At 36.7% G+C, this 18,901-nt stretch overlaps 2 protein-coding genes across 2 annotated transcripts; both read left to right on the top strand.

The window, feature by feature from the left end:
• Positions 1-538: 538 nt before the first annotated feature.
• On the top strand, positions 539-2,811 carry LOC121944670 (ubiquinol-cytochrome-c reductase complex assembly factor 3). Its single transcript, XM_042488545.1, has 2 exons — positions 539-777; positions 2,490-2,811. Exons 1-2 carry the CDS (start codon positions 661-663, stop codon positions 2,619-2,621), a joined length of 249 nt encoding a protein of 82 aa, XP_042344479.1. The 5' UTR covers positions 539-660; the 3' UTR covers positions 2,622-2,811.
• Positions 2,812-4,666: 1,855 nt separating this feature from the next.
• On the top strand, positions 4,667-10,365 carry LOC121944573 (activated RNA polymerase II transcriptional coactivator p15-like). The gene is made up of 5 exons (XM_042488405.1): positions 4,667-4,741; positions 6,438-6,507; positions 7,661-7,780; positions 9,495-9,603; positions 9,807-10,365. Exons 2-5 carry the CDS (start codon positions 6,439-6,441, stop codon positions 9,884-9,886), a joined length of 378 nt encoding a protein of 125 aa, XP_042344339.1. The 5' UTR covers positions 4,667-4,741; position 6,438; the 3' UTR covers positions 9,887-10,365.
• Positions 10,366-18,901: the final 8,536 nt, after the last annotated feature.

Genomic DNA, 18,901 nt, shown 5'->3' on the forward strand with positions numbered 1-18,901 from the left:
CTTTGCTAAGGGGCCACTCTTGCAAAATGTCAGGAGGCCAGGGCCCAGTCACAGAAAAAAGCAGTGCTGTTACATAATTTTCGATATATAATTACGTTAATTATGTATATTTTTTCCCTAGCTTTTTTTTAATAAAAAATATTTAGTAAAGTAAATTTTTTGCATGTTGGATACTTGGCCATTGGCTTTTCTCACGTTTTTGAAAGAAATCAACAAATTTGCTCAGGGTCCAAAGGATTAAATACTTGTGAAAGGCATCCTAACGCAGAACATGAGAAGTGATGTCAATCCAGGTTTCAGATGGTTAAGAATTCTAAACAGTCGACAACAGGCTGAGTCAAAATTTAACTTAATTACAACACAATTACTCGAGGAAATGTAGGCTACTTGCTTACTTTCCAGCACAGAATGTAATTTATGACTCTCACTCCCCAGTGGCTCAGCATCAGCATTTATACTTCCGTCTGTTCAGCAGGGGGCGGTATACACATTTAACATGAGTGGCTGCTATTTTAAACTAAAGAAGAAGAACATATCCCAGCATGCACCACATCCATGGTCCGATGTTACCAAACAAATCAAACTGGATGCATTAAGTGACTGCTTGGGCTGTGAATCAAACACGGGAATCAGGCAGATTCTGTGTTTGCCTCCTCCAGGATGAGCGCCCTGCGGACCCTGCTGAGCTCCGGGGTGATGGTCGCTGTGCTGGGGCTCGGCTACGGGATGTGGGCCATTATATCACCAGGAGAGGACCGGCGGAGAGAGCTCATCAAGGTGATTCAGCTGGATACCAGTCACTGTGCACACTAACTAAGAGCTTAGAAAAACTTCAAAAACACTTACACAACAATGTAAGTGTAGTCCTTACCCGTGTCTCAGCTGTCACAGTTGTTTTTATTCCTTAAATGCTTGCATTTTTTAGCTTGTTGCTGTCAATATTTATCTAGGCTATATATTAGTCAACACATATGTTAAAAACCAACAGGGAGAAAGGAGGAAATATATATCAGCAAATTAATACGTTCATAAAGTAACTTAAAAAAGATATACAATAAACAGGTTAACATAAGGTTGTTTTGTTGTTCCTTTACATGGCAGGGACGTTCCTAGGATATGCAGACATTGGGGGCCTCTGTAGGTGGGTCTGAGGGGGGCCTGCCGGGGGATTTTTTTTTTTTTTTTTTTTTTTTTTTTTACGAACAAGCTTTATTTTGATATCATTGAAATACTCTCTGGGACCTTATTTGTCTTTAAAAACATTTTTTTGTTTTTTTGTTTTTTGTTTGTTTTTTTTTTACCCTAGATCCACACTAAATTGTGATATTAACAATAGTGATAGTTATAAGGAATCAGAGCTGAGGCAGAATATTTTACAACTGCTGTCATTAAATGGTAATGTAGGAAGATATTTAAAGACAGAGACAGGAAGCAGTTCCATATTAGCTATTTGAAACCTGAGCAAATTGGCTTGATTTCAAACAAAATCATGACAAGAAGGCAATGAGCAACTTGGGAAAAAATGACCCAAAATTTGGGAAAAAAAGAAATATGCCTAATAATTAGCTAAATAAATAATAAATAAATACAAACAAAAAAAGCATAAACAAAAACAGACAAACCATGAAATGACCTGAAAAAATGTTCTTAAAAATAATAGTAACTTTGCAAAATATGTAATTCATAAAATTATAAATGTCTTTTTTTGAACATTTTTCCTGAGGTAATTTTTTTTTCTGTCTATGAGTTTCTTATATTTTGCAGAACTCTTATTGCCAAGTTGCTCATTGCCTTTTTTTTTTAAACCTGAGTTTTAAAAAGAAATACATTTTTTCAGGGTTCTGAAGTGAAGCACAAGAAAAAAAGGGTTAAGGCAGTCATTTATTGATACTCAGAATAGAAATAATTTTTATTCCCAACACTGGAAAAATAAAGCTGCTATAATGAAATGTAAGCACCAACTAACCAATGGTTTAAACTTTAAACTAACAAAAAATGACAATAACCAACATCAATTGACATGTTATGAATAGGCACATTATTAACACTAACAAAAAGTGATATTTGTGTTTGTTATTATTGTGCCAGGTTGAAAATGTGAGTGCATATCAAATGTCATGAAATATTATCCCAGCACCATCTAATCTGTAGCATTGTATTAACTTACTGTCATCCAGCGGGTGGAGAATATTTCTCCTGCCTCTTTGTGTTTCTCCCATTTTCTCTTCCTTAGAATTTCATCACTAGGAGCAACTCTTAGTACTCGGAAACTCTGTGAAAACGGCCCCAGGGCAACAGGCCTGTAGTAAATTAATCCTAATGGTATTTTTACAACTGAAATGATAAAGTGAAATATTTTTTTAAATAAGTAACATAATTTTCTTGCAAGACCATGTTTTTAACACACACAAAGAAGTAAGGTCAATATTTTATAATATGTGATGAAATATAGTAATCCATTATGTGTATCTGCCTCTGCTGCCCATTAGAATCTGCCTGAAGCAAACCCAATGAGAATGGAAGAGACGAGGAAGAGGAATGCTCTGGTGATGCAGGCACTCAAGGAGGCAGCTGAAACTGACGACAACATTGCACAAGGGTACGGAGGATCCAGGAAATAGGCAGCACTGTGACCTGTGAGCAAAGTGCACTGAGTGCTACTGGCCTGCAGGACCTGCTCAAATGAAGATGGACATTATATTATTTTACAGGGATATTTTAATCTAATTTTCAGCTTTTTTGTCTTCATGGTATGTGACAAAAATCAACCACTGGATGTTAACATTGTTCATTAAAACTCTTCAAACACAACCATATCTTTACAGTCTTATTCTAAGCTTAGTCATGAGCAGGACTGCTTATGATCAGGTTCTTTAGTTTTTATGTGTACACACAAAAGTTTTAAGAAAAATGATGACTTTTAATATTTTTTGGCATGGAAAGACCAAAGCCAACAATGAATGTCAACTAACAAGGTTTGTGCATGTTTGAAGGTGTGCTATAACGTGCTATGTTTTTCCTGCATGCTATAGAGCTTCACTATCATCCAAATTGTTGAACACACATCAATGAGCCACACTGTGGTATGGGATGTCATAGTTGAGGCATCTAGGCAGGAGTCCCACCCACAGAGGGATTTTGGAAAATTCTCAGACTCTGAGCAAGGAAAGGGCAGAAACTTTAATCTTAATGAGGAGGTGTTGTTGACCCATTGCTAAGTATCACAGTCTTTTAAAAGCTGTGATTGGTTGTCACAAACATGCCCTTTTGTGAGCCTGCAAGGTTTGGACACCCAGTGGAAGTTAAATGTGTCACAATAAGGGGCTGTAAAAGTGCTTTTTGTGTGATAACACTGCTGAATGTTGTTCCAGTTGCCAAATATTTTATTGTTGTGGTTGCTTTATTTCTGGAGTTTTAGTGTTACATCATTGGATAGGAGAGTGAGTGCATCTCTAATGAGAGCAACACAAACATTGTCCCTGCACCATCTAATCTAAAACCTTTCATTAACTCATTTTCATTATTTTCTCCTGATTGAGAAACTCTTAAGTCTCTAAAAAGTCCCCCTCCACACTCCCAGCAATGTTTCACCTTAGGAGCTCTCTTCAGGGCTACAAGATGCTTTGTTAATATATTTGATCTTTACCAGGACCTTGTCTTAACTTTAAGGGAAAATTCATAGAAATTGTCACAATCCTCAGAATTTTCCTAGAATTTTGTCATGAGGAGCAACTCTTTGGACTACAAAGCTTTGTGAATACGGCCCCTGATGGTCTTGAGCACACTGCACAGTAGCTTTCTCGCAATCTGTGTGACAATTTTTGCATGAAAGGTTGAACAAAGTGAAAAGAATGTATGGTAAAGTGTAAAGCTATGGATAAAAGTTTTATTTATATAAATGCAGTCCACACTTTGAGTGTGTGTGTTCTTTTATGAGAGCTATCAGGTTCCCACAAATAGAAAATTGTTGTAAAAAAATTCCAAGCACAGTAGTTGTATTGGAATTACCCTAACCCTGAGTAATCCAGAGCCTGTATCAAAGAGGCACAATTTCTGACAAGCAGCAGTCATCAGAATATGTGACCCTACTTTACCCTCATAATAAATGAGTTAAACACCAAGTTGCAGATGACAGCATATGAAAGAAAATACCCAAACTAAATTGTTACTAAACATAACCATATTTTAACATTTTTCGGGGAAAATCAGTATGTTGTTATCTTGACTATGCGCAGTTCTCGGCAGTGTCTGCTAAATCTGGATGCTGATGGTAATCTGGAGTATTTCTTTACTGCAAAATCCAGCTGCAAAGTATAATTTGATAAATCCATCCACTGCAGGAATAATACACGATAGGCGGCAGTCTTTGTGATAAGGTTGATCTAAAGTGGAGTGATGTTTTCTCACAAATGTGTTACTTTAGAAACTCAGAGAATAGCTGAGATGTATTTTTTTCAAGAAATGTATGACTTTATAAATTAAAAAAATACCCGATTTTTTATTTTGTTTTATTCTTTAGCCCTAATAGACCGTCGTTAATTCCCAAACAACCCGCAGATTTATCATAATAATGAAACATTCCTGAAATCCAGCTAACGAAGCCAGAGAGTATCCGCCAATCACAGGGCGAGTGGGGCGGGTCTTACCTTTGCCATTCTTGGAGAAAAAAAAATTGGCGCACCGAAGAGTCACTCAGCTTTCCGCTTCCTGTCCAGAGATCCACTCCGCTCCATCACATCATGTAAGCATTAACAGTCTGTAAGGAATACACTAAAACCCGTTTTCGCGAACACGTTTGCTGTAATAGAGGAACAGTCGGTGTTTTGCTGCATATCGCAGTGCACCGGCTACAGACAGTTAATATCATGTTAAAATAACGGGACAGCAGACATGAGCAGCGGAGCCTCAGCTCTGCTAACGTTAGCCACCGAGGCTAAACTCTACAGATAGCTTTAGCTCGCTAGCTCATGTCCACACCTACAAGCAGTCTTATTACAGTGAGAGCTGTCGATTAAATGCGTCCCCAGTTTGCTGCAGCAGCGTGTGGGACACAGTGTTAGTGAAGGAGCTAAATGAAATGTTTCTGTAAATTCAAATATCCGCGGAATACAGTTTGGAGCGTTTTAACGTCTCAACACAGAAACAGAAAGAAGCTGCGCAGCCTGAGTTTCCCCTACAGGCCCCTCAGCTCCCCTAAAACATATCCTCACGATCCTCTGTCCATCTGGACCAAAAGATCATTTAACCTCCTACTGTCAGAGAATACTGTAACACAAAACTAACTAAGGATATTTGATTACTATTACAGAATCTGCTCCTGTTTTCAAGCTTTATTTTTGTTATAGATAAAAATTATATATTTTTAAATGTATGCACAGCTGTTGAATGTTTTTTTTATGTGTGTGTGTGTGTGTGTGTGTGTGTGTGTGTGTGTGAACACTCCTGGTTTTAGCTGTATATCTATATCTGTGTATGTACATTGTGCAAAAAAAAAAAAAAAAAAAAAGTTATTTTGTTGTGTGTGTGTGTGCACATTGGCCAATAAAGTTGATTATGGTTCTGCAATTCGCCAGTGGCTGAAATGCTGTACAGCACATTTTACAAGGTTCCAACAGTCATGGAATACCTAAAAAAATGTAATAGAACTTCACAATCACGTTTTCCAGGCTTGGAAAATTTGTGTAATTATTAAAAAATTATTGCACGTTTTGGAAAAGTCATGGAATTTTGTGGTGTATGAAATAGAATTGTCACACAATCTTCTGTGAATAATCTTGCAAATTTAATTCCTGTCACTGTTGACGTAACATAGCTTTAATGTGTGCTGGTGTTTGTTATTTTCTACCTGTGCTCATCTCTCCCTGCATGTAGCAGCAAGCTGACATTATGTTGTAAAGAGTTTGAATGTAATATATTTTATAACCATCGGGCAAGTGGGAAAAGAAGAAAAAAAGTCATTATGAAACCACTGAAAAGTTCTGGAAAAGTTTTGAAACTTTATCCATGAAAATGTGGTGGAAACCTGATTTTAGTGCCAAAAACATGGCAACTTTTTGTTACCCATCCATTTGCTGTTTTACTATGTCTCAATGAGACTTTTCAGCTTTTTTCTCACTGCAGTACTCACATGCCTATCTTTGTTTTACCATATTATTGGTCAGTGAAAGCATTCCTCCTTTCCATACTGGCTGTGAGAAGATGCAGAAGATAAGGATTTGTACTGTAAACCATACATTTTTATTCTGTTTCAAACACCCAGACAGAAGAGTGTCATCACCTTGTAGGATCTTTAAAGAGCACTCTAGAATACTCATCATCTTATATGAAAAGTGCTATACAAATAAAGTCTGAATGATTGATGGATATGTCACTCTAAAATGTCTTTTTAATGTTTTGTACTGAAATGGAAGTCTGATATTTGATCCCTGTATCGACAGAATGCCAAAATCAAAGGAAGTGCTGTCCTCCACATCTGGAAGTGACTCCGACAGTGAAGTAGAGACTAAGGTTTGTGTTTGATTACTAAGGTCTGATTTGTGAACTTTATCCATGTACTTTAAATATGTCTCGGCATACAAAATGGAGCATTGAAAGCAGATTTTCTTTGAGGCAGACAGACAACGTTAGGTGACTGACAGTCTACACACGTAAAGGCTAGATGGCATGACACTCTGCTGGTTCAATCACCAGTACCAAAAAGATGAGCAGGTGCTTCATTAAATATCAGGTTAATTGACTGAAAAAAGAAAAAAAAAAAATCAAGCCTTTGGACATAAACACTGAAGGGGAAAAGGATAAGCAGGTATGAATTTAAATATGTATTCATGATAAAAGAGGTCGACAGATCATTGGCCTGGCCAATCATGGCGGCTGATTTTAGAATTTGGCCAATTATCTGTATCAGCGTTTTATTTTAACTATCAACAATGAAATTAATTAGTGAAAAAGTGTGCATATTACACTCAACCAACAGCAGGGAAGGCAGTCTGCAATAAATTCAAAGTAAGTGTCAGCATGAGGATGTACTTTTTAAAACCTCAGGGAGATATTTGATTTATTCATTTTTTATTTATTTTATTTCTGCCTATTTCTGCACCCCCCCCCCCCCCGAAAGGTGCTATATAAATCCAATGTATCATTATATTATTATTATTATTATTATTATTATTATTATTAAATTTTCACTTGACTTTATTAAACATGTTATAAGGATCATGTTGTATATGATTTGGGGATTTCTCAGCCTTAATTAAACATTTGCTAAGGGCATTTTTGTGTTGGAGTTTGTTATATTATATCTGAATTTCAACATAAATTATTTTCCTTTTTATTCGAAATGCATATCGGGTTCAAATATCGGTTACTGGTTTCACGAAGGGTATCGATCCTGAAAAACTATTATCGGTTGACCCCTGAATTGATACAGTCTTTTCCTCGTACAGTTAGACATAAGTGTTCCCTCTCACTTTTCCTCCTCATATCATTCTCTCTCAATCTGCTCACTCCTGCTTTACTATTCTTCACTCCTACACTCTATAGAATATAATTCTAGACTGTCAATCATGTACACTTATGCTAAAGTGTATCGTATCATATCTTTGGTAAGGACAGGATGAGGGTGGCACTATATTTTTTAAAAGACTTTGTCCAATTTTTTTAGGCAAAGAGAAAGAAGCCCAGTGCACCAGAGAAACCAGCCAAGAAGCCAAAGAGTGGCGAGAGTTCCAAGCCAAGCGGCTCATCCAAAGGCAGCGGAAACGGTGATGACAACATGTTCCAGGTTAGTGTCACAGCTTTACTCTACTTCAAGCTGTTCAGACATCCAAAAAATGCATCCACCGTGTGCTTTAGACATGTGTGTAGTCAGGCTTTTGTATGTGTCTGTTGCAAATAGGGTTGCACTGATGGTAAAATTCTTGAAAGATACCAAGGTTTTTTGTTGTTATTTATTGCCCCCTTTGTGCCAGGGGAACAAAGAAATTATATATATATATAAGAGTCATTAAGCCCTTCAGTGGGCACAAATTCAGTCATACATATTTTACAACCTATAAAAAATAACCTCCTTTCACATTAAAAAAACTGCTTCAAAGGCCCTGTTACTATATATAATATGTCATAATTCCATCTTTAATATATTGATATATAATATTGATATTGCTGTGAAAAGCTTCAACAAACATCTTCAAACAGCTGTATTTATTTAAGTTTCTTCCTAATGACTTAACTTTACAAGATGGCGTTTAAACACATCATTCGAACTTCATTATTTAACCATTATCAGACTGATAGGGGATTTTTGGGGCTGGTGCCGATTCTATCTATCTATCTATCTATCTATCTATCTTTCTGTCTATCTATCTATCTATCTATCTATCTATGAGAAACTGTCAACCTTAAAGGGATTTTGATAATTATAAATCTGTTTGTCCATTATGTTCTGTTAAAAATAAACTTTTCAGACAGTACATATCATACAACTACGGAAGCCCTAAGCGGACGTGTTTTTTTTTTTTTTTTTTTTTACAAGCAGTTTTCTCGATATAACGAGATATTATCTCGTTATCTCGAGAAAACGGAGTTTGTTTTCCTGAGATATTATCTCGTTATCTCGAGAAAACAAACTTTGTTTTCCCGAGATATTAAGTCGTTATCTCGAGAAAACGAACTTTGTTTTTTTTTTTTTAACTTTATTGAATGAACGTCAGAAGAAGAAGTGGCGGGTGGATGATGTGACAGCAGGTGCCATGCGGTGTTCAGCGCGGACAAATGCGTGCAGGTCCTCGCCCCTGCACGTACCAAAAAGCACCGGAGCAACAGTATAATAATCTAGTTATGATTACTGATGAATTTGGGGTGATGTGTTCCTGTAATAATCATCTTACCTTGCGCATTTGTCCGCGCTGAACACCGCACGGCACCTGCTGTCACATCATCCACCCGCCACTTCTTCTTCTGACGTTCATTCAATAAAGTTAAAAAAAAAAAAAAAAAAACAAAGTTCGTTTTCTCGAGATAACGACTTAATATCTCGGGAAAACAAAGTTCGTTTTCTCGAGATAACGAGATAATATCTCAGGAAAACAAACTCCGTTTTCTCGAGATAACGAGATAATATCTTGTTATAACGAGATAATATCTCGTTATATCGAGAAAACGGCTTATAAAAAAAACCCAAAAAAAAACACGTCCGCTTAGGGCTTCCGTATACAACAAATATATCAGACAACAAATAAGCCAATACAATAGCTCCTCAATATTAGCCCAGTTTATTTTCAAGTTATGATAAATCTGTGCATCCCTAGTAGCACATAACATATTCGGTTAATACTTATATATATATAATATATATATTCCACCTTCATGTTTTGTGTTGAGTCAGAGGTTATTGTTGAATTGTATTATAAATGTCATAAAATAAAATATATAAAAATATATTTCTCCCCAAAAATGTAATGTGCAGAAAAGTCAAGTTAACATTTTGCTCCTTCCAGATTGGAAAGATGAGATATGTCAGTGTCAGGGACTTCAAAGGCAAAGTCCTGATCGACATCAGAGAGTACTGGATGAACCAAGATGGGGAGATGAAGCCAGGGAAGAAAGGTACTACGTCTCTCTCTCTCTCTCTCTCTCTCTCTCTATATATATATATATATATATATATATATATGTGTGTGTGTGTGTGTGTGTGTGTGTGTGTGTGTATCTACATATCTAAGAGCGAAGATGATTGCTTGATGTTTTTAGTGATATTTGTGGTTGTGGTGTGAGACACAGCCTGAACGTGTGCTTCATGTCTCCTGCAGGTATTTCCCTCAATCCTGAACAGTGGAACCAACTGAAGGACCAGATTTCAGAAATTGATGATGCCATTAAGAGAATATAAGCATTCCTTTCACTGATATCTGTGGAACTAATTTAATGTGTCGGCTAATCAGTTTTGTAAAAAAAGTCTGGGATTGTTTTCTAATGGACTTTTGTTTAGTTTGTAGCTGTATAGACCCAGTGTCGTCTGCATATTCTGTTTTTTTTTGTGTGGAACTTGTTTTGAGCCATGGAGGTGGAGGTGTGGGTGGATGAGTAGGTGGTTGATGATTACAGTTGGTGGGTAGAGTGTATCAACACAGTCATGTTTTTGTATTGAATAATAAAAACGAATCACTAGCTTGATATTGTCTTTCAGTGTGTAAGTTCACATCCACAGTTTGAATATCATGTATCTTTAAATCACAAGACTTAGTTTCATCGGACCTTTTGTTTTTTTGTAGCACCTGATGTCAGTGCCAGAGTCCAGTCTGTCTGTTGTACCTGCAGCTGAATAGATTCATGATTAGCTTTTTGAAAATAAATGATACTGTAAACAAACTGGTAAATGAAATTATTGAAAGAAATTTTTATGAGAGTTGCATGACTTATAAACCAGAGGGATTTACTACTAAGCAAGTTTGACCAAAAAGGGGGGCAATGGCAACATTTGACTGACTCTGACTGAAGTGAGAAATTAGGAAAAAAAGACAAGAAAATAGTCTGAAAGTAAGAAATAAAGGAAAGAAAAAACAAAAAAAGACCAAATGGTCCACAAAAAGAGCAGAAATTAAATGTTTTTTTTTTTTTGATGTAACATAATTCTCATATAATTATAATGAGTATAAATATCTATTTTTCTGGACATTTCTTTTAAGTAGTTCTTTACACTTTAAGGTGTTGTTTATTTGCAACTGAAATGTCTTCAAAGACAAACTTGTCACTGAAATTTGACTTATTTTGTTGTCTCACTGTTACCTGAATCAACATGCCCCCACCAATGCTACCTATTGCATAGTTTAAGCACGGTTCTGCTTTGGGTCTGAACACCTGCTAAGTTCTGCTTTGCTAAGCCACCTTTATGAAACACATAATACAATATTATTTTTTTAAAAGCCATAATATCATTAAGGAAGCTAAAATAAAGAACAGAGAGAATTAACAAAGGAGTTAAATATCATAGAATTTACAACTGGTTCAAATCAGGCCAGAAATATCTGATTTTCTGATTTAACCCTTCAACCCTTAAAATGCAGTTATGAGTTGCCAAAAAAATACCAGAAATGTAGAAGAAGAAAAAACAGGGAAAAAAAAGAAAATAAGAAAAAAAAACAACAATAAAAAAAACAACAAAAAACTGCAGAAAAATAGAGAAAAGGAAAAATATAAATATAGAGATAAAAAAGTTAATTATAATAACTGTTATAAGTACTGTTTCCTGATTTTTTTCCCTTTTGTTTATTATTATTATTATTAACTTTGAATAATTTCCCTCTGTCTCTAAAAAAGTATTTCAGGTGATGTTTTTGTCACCTGTTCCTAATTTCTTACAATTTGCCTGAAATCTGTTGTCAAGTTGCTCCTTGCTTTTTTTTATTCATGTTTCAGAAGAAAACAAACCAATCTGCTCAGGTTTCAGAAGTTCAAATGCTTGTGAAAGGCATGTGAATGCAGCTTGAGAACCCTTGAGCTTGAGAACCCTTTGAAACCTGGATTGATGTCAATCCAGGTTTCAAAGGGTTAAGTCGGAGCATTAAGCGAACACAGCTTTATTCCCAAAGCACATGGCCTGTCTGAGCCAATTATTTATAACCCAAGTGGCATGGAAGTATAGAGAATAAACAGTATGTTATTTTACTTCCAGGGCAATCCACATTCTCCGAAGGCGTAACGAGGACACCATTGTTTTTGATTGTAGAGCTGCGGCTTCCAGCACTTGAGTCATTTGGTCCAGAAGAGCAGAGAGTAAAGGGTGCAGGCACACACGAGTCAACAAGCACATGAAATGTTTGAAGAACGTGTTTTTCAGCTGCGCTTTGTTAGGTGTCACTCTTGGTCAGAAACATGAGCACACAGTAGAAAGTGCCTGGGAAATGTCAACAAGTCCTTCACTCCTGTTCTTCCTTGACAGGTTACCAGTAAACAGTAAATTCTGTTCAAACACTTCCCATCAGCCTTTTCTTCTCAGCAGGCGTCAGCAGTTGTGAACTTTACCCAGAGTCAGGACGTCCCTAACGGTTCAGGGAAATGCTCTGTTTCTGAAAGGTTTGCTGGTCATTCCACAGCAGTTTGTCTGTGAGACAGACTCATGTGGATTCTCCTGTACGAGCATGTGCTCACAGCGGAAACACGGGCGAAATGTCTGCATGTTGCTTGTATACACTAAGTTACACAATACAGCCTGGTAGAGGAACAAATTCAGATAATCACATTTTCTGCAATGAAATAAATTTCCTGGCAGGGGTCCTATTCCATACTTCTAAACTGTAAAAAGTATGTTACAAATTATACATCTACACTAGTGATACTCAACTTACTTTTCTTGGGGGCCACTTTTGCAAAATGGCATGTCAGTCATAGCACCCCCATACATGTTTGTAGGGTTTTAGGAGATTTCTATGATTTTAGAATATTTCTGTGAATTTCAGACATTTCCAGGATTTTAGGACATTTCTGGGATTTTAGGATACTTCCAGTGTTTTAAGACATTTCCAAGATTATAAGACATTTCTAGGATTTTAGAACATTTCCAAGACTGAAAGATATTTCTAGGTTTTTATGACATTTCTAAGATTTTCACTTTTTTGAGTTATGACAACTTCGAAAGGAAATCACGTGCAACAAACAAACTACATTGACGGTCAGGGAAATTAAATCAGTAGCGCTAACTTGATTAACATAAACATTTTTTTTTCAAGTTGATTTTTTTAAGTTTCTATGAAATGACACCTTCTCCGTTGTGTATAATTTTTTCTGCCATGCAAAGTGGTCATACGAGGGGACTTGAAATCCTGAACTCAAGGGGGAGAAAAGTTAAATCATCCAGACACTTTCATGAAGTTAGGTCAACTGGAATTTTGTTTTAAACCAATTAATGTGGAAAGTTGTCATTTTTTTGTTATATTGTTGACTTTGTTTTTTGCTTTTCTGTTAAGTTTTCTGTTTTATTTTGTATCATCACTCCTTGTGTTTCATGTTTGGTTTTACTTCCTGTCTTTGTCTGTTTCCTTTGTCCTCCATGTCAGTCTTCCCTGCACACCTGTTGTGTCTTTGTCTTGTTTGCTCCATCCTTGTGTTTCTGCCGCACCTTCAAAATTCAGCCAATCCCTGTGTTTCCCTCCTTTTTCTCTGTGTCCACCTCCCCCAGCTGTGTCTCTTTGTCCTGATTAGTTCTCTGTGTATATACACCTGTGCGTCTCCTTTGTCCCTCGTCTGTTTGTCTGTTATCCTTGCTGTGTTCCTCTGTCCTCTGTTTCCTGCTGTCTTCACTCAAGTTCTTCCTTGTTATTCTGGTTTGTTCAGTTGAGTTTTTGATTTATGTTTAATTTGTACTTTGTGTTTTTGTTGCCCGCTTATTTTTTTGGATGTTATTATCAGCATTACAGCTTGCTTTTCATTCGTACACCTGCCTGCTCTTTTTGTTCTGCATTTGGGTCAATATCTGAACTCACATGAGACAAATATTGTATTTAAATTGCATGTGATATTAAGTTGTAATCCAATAATGTTTACAACTTAAAATGTTAATCTAAATCAATAAATTAGAATTTGTATACTTCAACCATGTGTTAAATTAGGAGGTGTTGACAGGTCCTCTGAATGACTTTTTAGAGTGATAGCTGAAGTGCTGTTAACTGAGATGTTAAGGTAGGAAGTTTATTAGGCCATTTTATTTTAAAGAAGCTGCATCTACAGCAAATGATACTATTGTACTATTGTACTATTGTATTGTACTATTGGGGTATTATTTGAGCAGGAGTATCTATACTCTGTCTCAAGTCATACACTTGTGTACTTTGTCCATTTCTGAAAGGTAGGCTAAAATTTGGCAATGAAAAAATGGCATGGTTGTTTCACAGGGGTCCCTTGACCTCTGACCTCAAGATATCTGAATGAAATGGGTTCTGTGAGTCTCCCCTTTACAGACATGCTCACTTTATACTAATACCATGCAGGTTTGAGGCAAAAACTATGCATGTTTTTGCATGCAGTATAAATATGTTACTGTCAAGTATTGTATTTGAATATTTCTTCATATTGGGGTCCCAAACAGTCTAAAATACTTCATTTGGGGAGGCACAATCCCCGCTGGCAAAGCAGCAATGTCTCAGTTAAAAACAAACTTTTTTAGTCACACTATCTCTGCTGGAAAAGCAGCGTTGCTAAGAAACATGTATGTTTGGTCCCTAAAAAGCCGCTGGAAATCATGCTATGGCATGCTACATCTCCCTGCTTTTGCCATTTGTTAGTCTCAAACAGTAATCTGCAATTTGGAAGACGTCTTGCCTACAACATGTACCACTCCCCTCTACCTCCCTGTGACAGAGTCAACTCATATATGTCACTTTAGAAACATTAAGGTATATAAAACATGCAAATGTAACATATTCATCATTTGCATGAACTTACATTGCCAACATTTTATTTTGGTGACTGGGTTGAGGACGGGGGACTTCAAAGGAGCATAAGGTTGCATTTCTCAGTCTGTGTGGTTGTGTTATTATACTTTACAACTGGACTAATTTGTGTCGTAAACGTTTAGTATTCATTGTTAATATTTAGGTTATTATTTATTCAAGGGTGCCTTTTGGACCAAATTGTGTTTATTACATAAACATATCAATCCTGCATTATTGTTTAGCCAATAGAGGGCAGCATAAAGCAGCTAATAATCAGCTAATGATACATTTATTCATCAATCTACCCAAACTACATTATGTGGATGTGGAAAGGCCACAACAATAAAGCGAATCACGCTGGGAATTGTTTGTGCTTTTAGTGAACATAAGGTGCCACATTGCAAAAAACAGTGTCAACATAGAGCTTGTTTTTAAGAAATAGTGCCAGTGGAGGATCCCCTGCAGTCCCAGAGAGAGGAGCCTGTAATGCTATAAAATCCTAGAAATGTAAACCTTAGAAATGTCCCTAAATCCTAGAAATTTCCTAAAATCGTAGCAACACTTCCTGTCATTTTGCAAAAGTGGCCCTCAAGTGGAGCAAGTTGAGTATGCCAGCTCTGTAACTGTTATGACAAAAAAACAAACAAACATATATATATATGTATATGTATGTATGTATGTATGTGTATACACACACACACACATACGTACATACACATACATACATATATGTGTGTGTGTGTGTGTGTGTGTGTGTATAAAGACAAAGAAAATCAATAATAATGATAACAATAATAAATATCCGCAATCAAAACATTTAGTTCATAAATCATTCACAGTTGATAAATTGAAGGGTGATAAATAATGTAATTTGATGTTACGAGATAAATAAGTTTGCAGGTTAGACAGAAGAAAAAAGGGAGAAAAAAACATTCTTTTATGTTTTATATTTAATCAGTTTCTCCCAACTTTCTTTAAATATATATATTTCATTTCTAATTCCTGTAGTAATCCTCTCCATTTCATATATTTTATTCACAACATATTTCCTTTTATGATAATTATTATGTTCTCATTTTCAACCAGTTACTTGTTATTTGTTTTATTATTTCTACCCTTATCATTAAAAACAAATAGATATGGTCATTAGTCAACACATTACCTGAAGCTAAACGGACAGAACATTTCAACTAAAACAAAAGAAACTTGTGCTCCAGAAAAGGATAAGCACTCAATGAGGATCCAAGGGTCACTGATCAGCAATTATGACTTAAATATGAATGCCAGAGAGCAGTAATAGAAAAAGAAAAAGAAAACAAAACAAAAGGAAAGAGGAAGCAGAGCCAGGGTGGCAGGTCTGAACGGACTAAAAATCATCCACAACCCCCACAAGCTCCCTCCAGGCAACCACATCCCTGCCTCCTCCCTAACTTACTGCCTCTTTGTTTCTCCCCCTCACATACAAACTGGATATCTAGACTCTCTTTTTTAAAACTTCCTGAATTCACATGTCTTCTTCTCCCCTCAATACCTGCAGCTAAACTTCTCAGCACCTGATTATGTCGCCACATGTACCGGCCCTGTGATAAAATAATTTTGCAGCTTGACAAAATATGTCTTAAGGTTGCTGTACCTGAACACAATGGGCATGATGGGTCGCCATTTATCCAGAGCTTCAGGTTCTGGGGGATTGGCAACACATCATATGTAGTCCCGATCAGAAATCTAATGCAGCTCTCCTCCATACTCCACAGGTCCCTTCAGCTAAGCTTCCTCCTCTCTACACTTTACCAATTCAACCACTGACCCTGCTTAGCCTGAGCCACTGCCTTAGCCCCCCTTACAGTCTCCTCCTGCCTACGTACCTGTTCCACTATCAGTTTTCTTCTATCCTTGGGGCCTACTGTATTCCACACCAGTTTGCCTGGCCCAAGCCCCAGGCCTCCCCAGCCAAACTGAACATTACCTACTATCTCTGCATGCCTAAGCGCAGCCTCTGCGTCCTGAACTGCCACTCTTGGGTTCAATTTTCTCCCCTTGGAAGGATTTGAACCACAGTCCTAACTATTACATCCTTACTCCCGGCTAACAACAACTCTGCCCTGACCTTCATGCACCTAAACTCCTCTGTTGAGCTAGATACTGGCAGCTGAAGTATCCCTTTCCCATACAATGCCACACTGCTTAGACACCTTGGAGCGCCTAACAACTTCCTAATATATGAGCTAACCAACCTTTCCATTCTCTCCACAACAGATACTGGGACTTCATAGATTGACAGTGGCCACATTAACTTATGAAATAACCCAAACTACAAACACCACAACTTCAACTTTCCTGGGGGCCCTGACTCATCTATTCTATCCAGTCCTTCAGCAACATCTTTTCTAAATTGCACAACCTGCTCAACATCATTCAAATCCACATTGTACCACCTACCTAGGCTCTTCACTGACTTTTCCCTAATTGTTGGAATTTCCTCATCATCTATAAAAAATTTCCTATCATATAATTTCCCTCTACATAATGAGATACTTCTTGACTTACTTGGCTTGATTTTCATGCTGGCCCACTTGAGGTTCTTATTTACCTTCTCTTATAGCCTCTTTGTACATGGCACTGTTCTAGTAACTAGTGTCATGTCATCCATGTAGGCCCTAATTGGTGGAAGACACATCCCATTTTCCACCTACGACCCACTTGGATGCCCTGATAATTACTTCCATTGCCACTGTAAATGCCAATGGCGAAATTGTACATCCTGCCATAATACCTATCTCTAGCCTCTGCCAGTTAATACAGTTTCAGGTCACTGCTGCAGTGGCTGCTTTCCTACGAGCTGATATCTTCAAACGCACTTTTGACAGGATGTTACACTGCTTATTTTTGCATTACTCAAGGGTCCAAATGATAAGAGATGAAATCATTTTATATTTGTTTGCACTTGTTAATGAGCTTCTAAATTAGCCATGAATTCTCTGCAGATACCTCCTCTATCTGCAGCAGACCGTCCTCCATGCTGCACATCCTTTCTGAACAGGAAATGACTGCGATGGTCCCAGAAATGAGTTTATTTATAAACAGCTCTGTATTTATTTACAATTGTGTTTGCACGTGACACACATGACTTATGACTTATGACTAATGACTTATCACTTATGTAATGCTTAACCCATGAATGCACCAAACATGGGTGTTTTTTGGAGACCCGTCCCTGCAGTTCCCCAGCTAGAAATCTTTGGTTTTAAAAAAACATTCTTAGACATTCTTTTTTGCAACTTGTAGGAAACAGTAGCCAATGCTGTGGGAACATTCCCTGCTAGCTGAGTGGGCCCCACAGTCAGCAGTCATACTGACAAAATTCAATCTTTAGTTTCAAGTCAAGAGCTACACAAGGAAAAATCACCATTAACACTCATGCTGCAGTATTATTGATTGGTGTGAACAGCCTTAATATAAAAGAACAACACATGCAATAATGCTGGTCAAGCATTGACACCAAAATGATTTTACTTGTATTTATACTGAACAAAAATTTAAACACAAAACTTTTGGTTTTGCTCACATCTTTAAGTTAAAGATCCAAGACTTTTGGTTTCAAGCACTCAATAGATACATTTCACTCAAATTGTGCTACGCAATTTGTCAAAATCTGGATTCTCCTTTTCAAAGATCATCCATCCACCTGACAGGTATAGCATATCATGCCACTGACTGAACAGCATCATTACTAAAAGTTGTGCTTTGGGATGATCACAGTAAAAGGACTCAAAAGTGTGCAGTTTTATCTCACAACATAATGAAGCAGATATCGCAGGTTATATCAATAATCAAGGAACACGCCGATTTTCAGACTTTAGAACTGTTTCAAAGGTAGGAGGCCACTACTTTCTTTTCTGTTACCTTTGTTTACATGCTGGTAAATCTTTTTTTTTTATTTCAATATTTTATTGAAACAAGCTGATGGTACATAAAGCAAATAGAGAACTAATATTTTTTTTCTTCATCTTTTTTTTTTTTTTTTTTTTTACAAAGACTTAACAGAACCTTCACCCTAACCATAAACCTTATTCAGTCTAACCCCACCTCACAGACCTCTTTCATGGTAGCAAGAATTCATAATTCCATATGAAACAGTAAAAATGTACAGCAGAAGTTGAAAAATGACATAAAATAAATAAAATATAATAATCTCAGACAGAACACTAGTGAAGGTAGTGCCTAGCAATAAGAATATGGAGACATAATGAGAAAAATAAATACATAAACTAAGATACATAAATACATAAATAAGAATACAAAAAAAAGAAATAAAATTTAAAAAACTGATTGAATTATTTTGGTGCTCATGGTAATTTCACAACCCTAAAGACGTGTGGCATGTCCATATTGACAAACACTGAAGTTCAAATATTTGCTGCTAGCTTGTCAAAAATGAACTGAGGAAGTGTAAATGAAAAGAAGCAGGTCTGCCCCCC

This window comes from Plectropomus leopardus, chromosome 6 (genome assembly GCF_008729295.1).
Source record: "Plectropomus leopardus isolate mb chromosome 6, YSFRI_Pleo_2.0, whole genome shotgun sequence".
NCBI lineage: Eukaryota > Metazoa > Chordata > Actinopteri > Perciformes > Serranidae > Plectropomus > Plectropomus leopardus.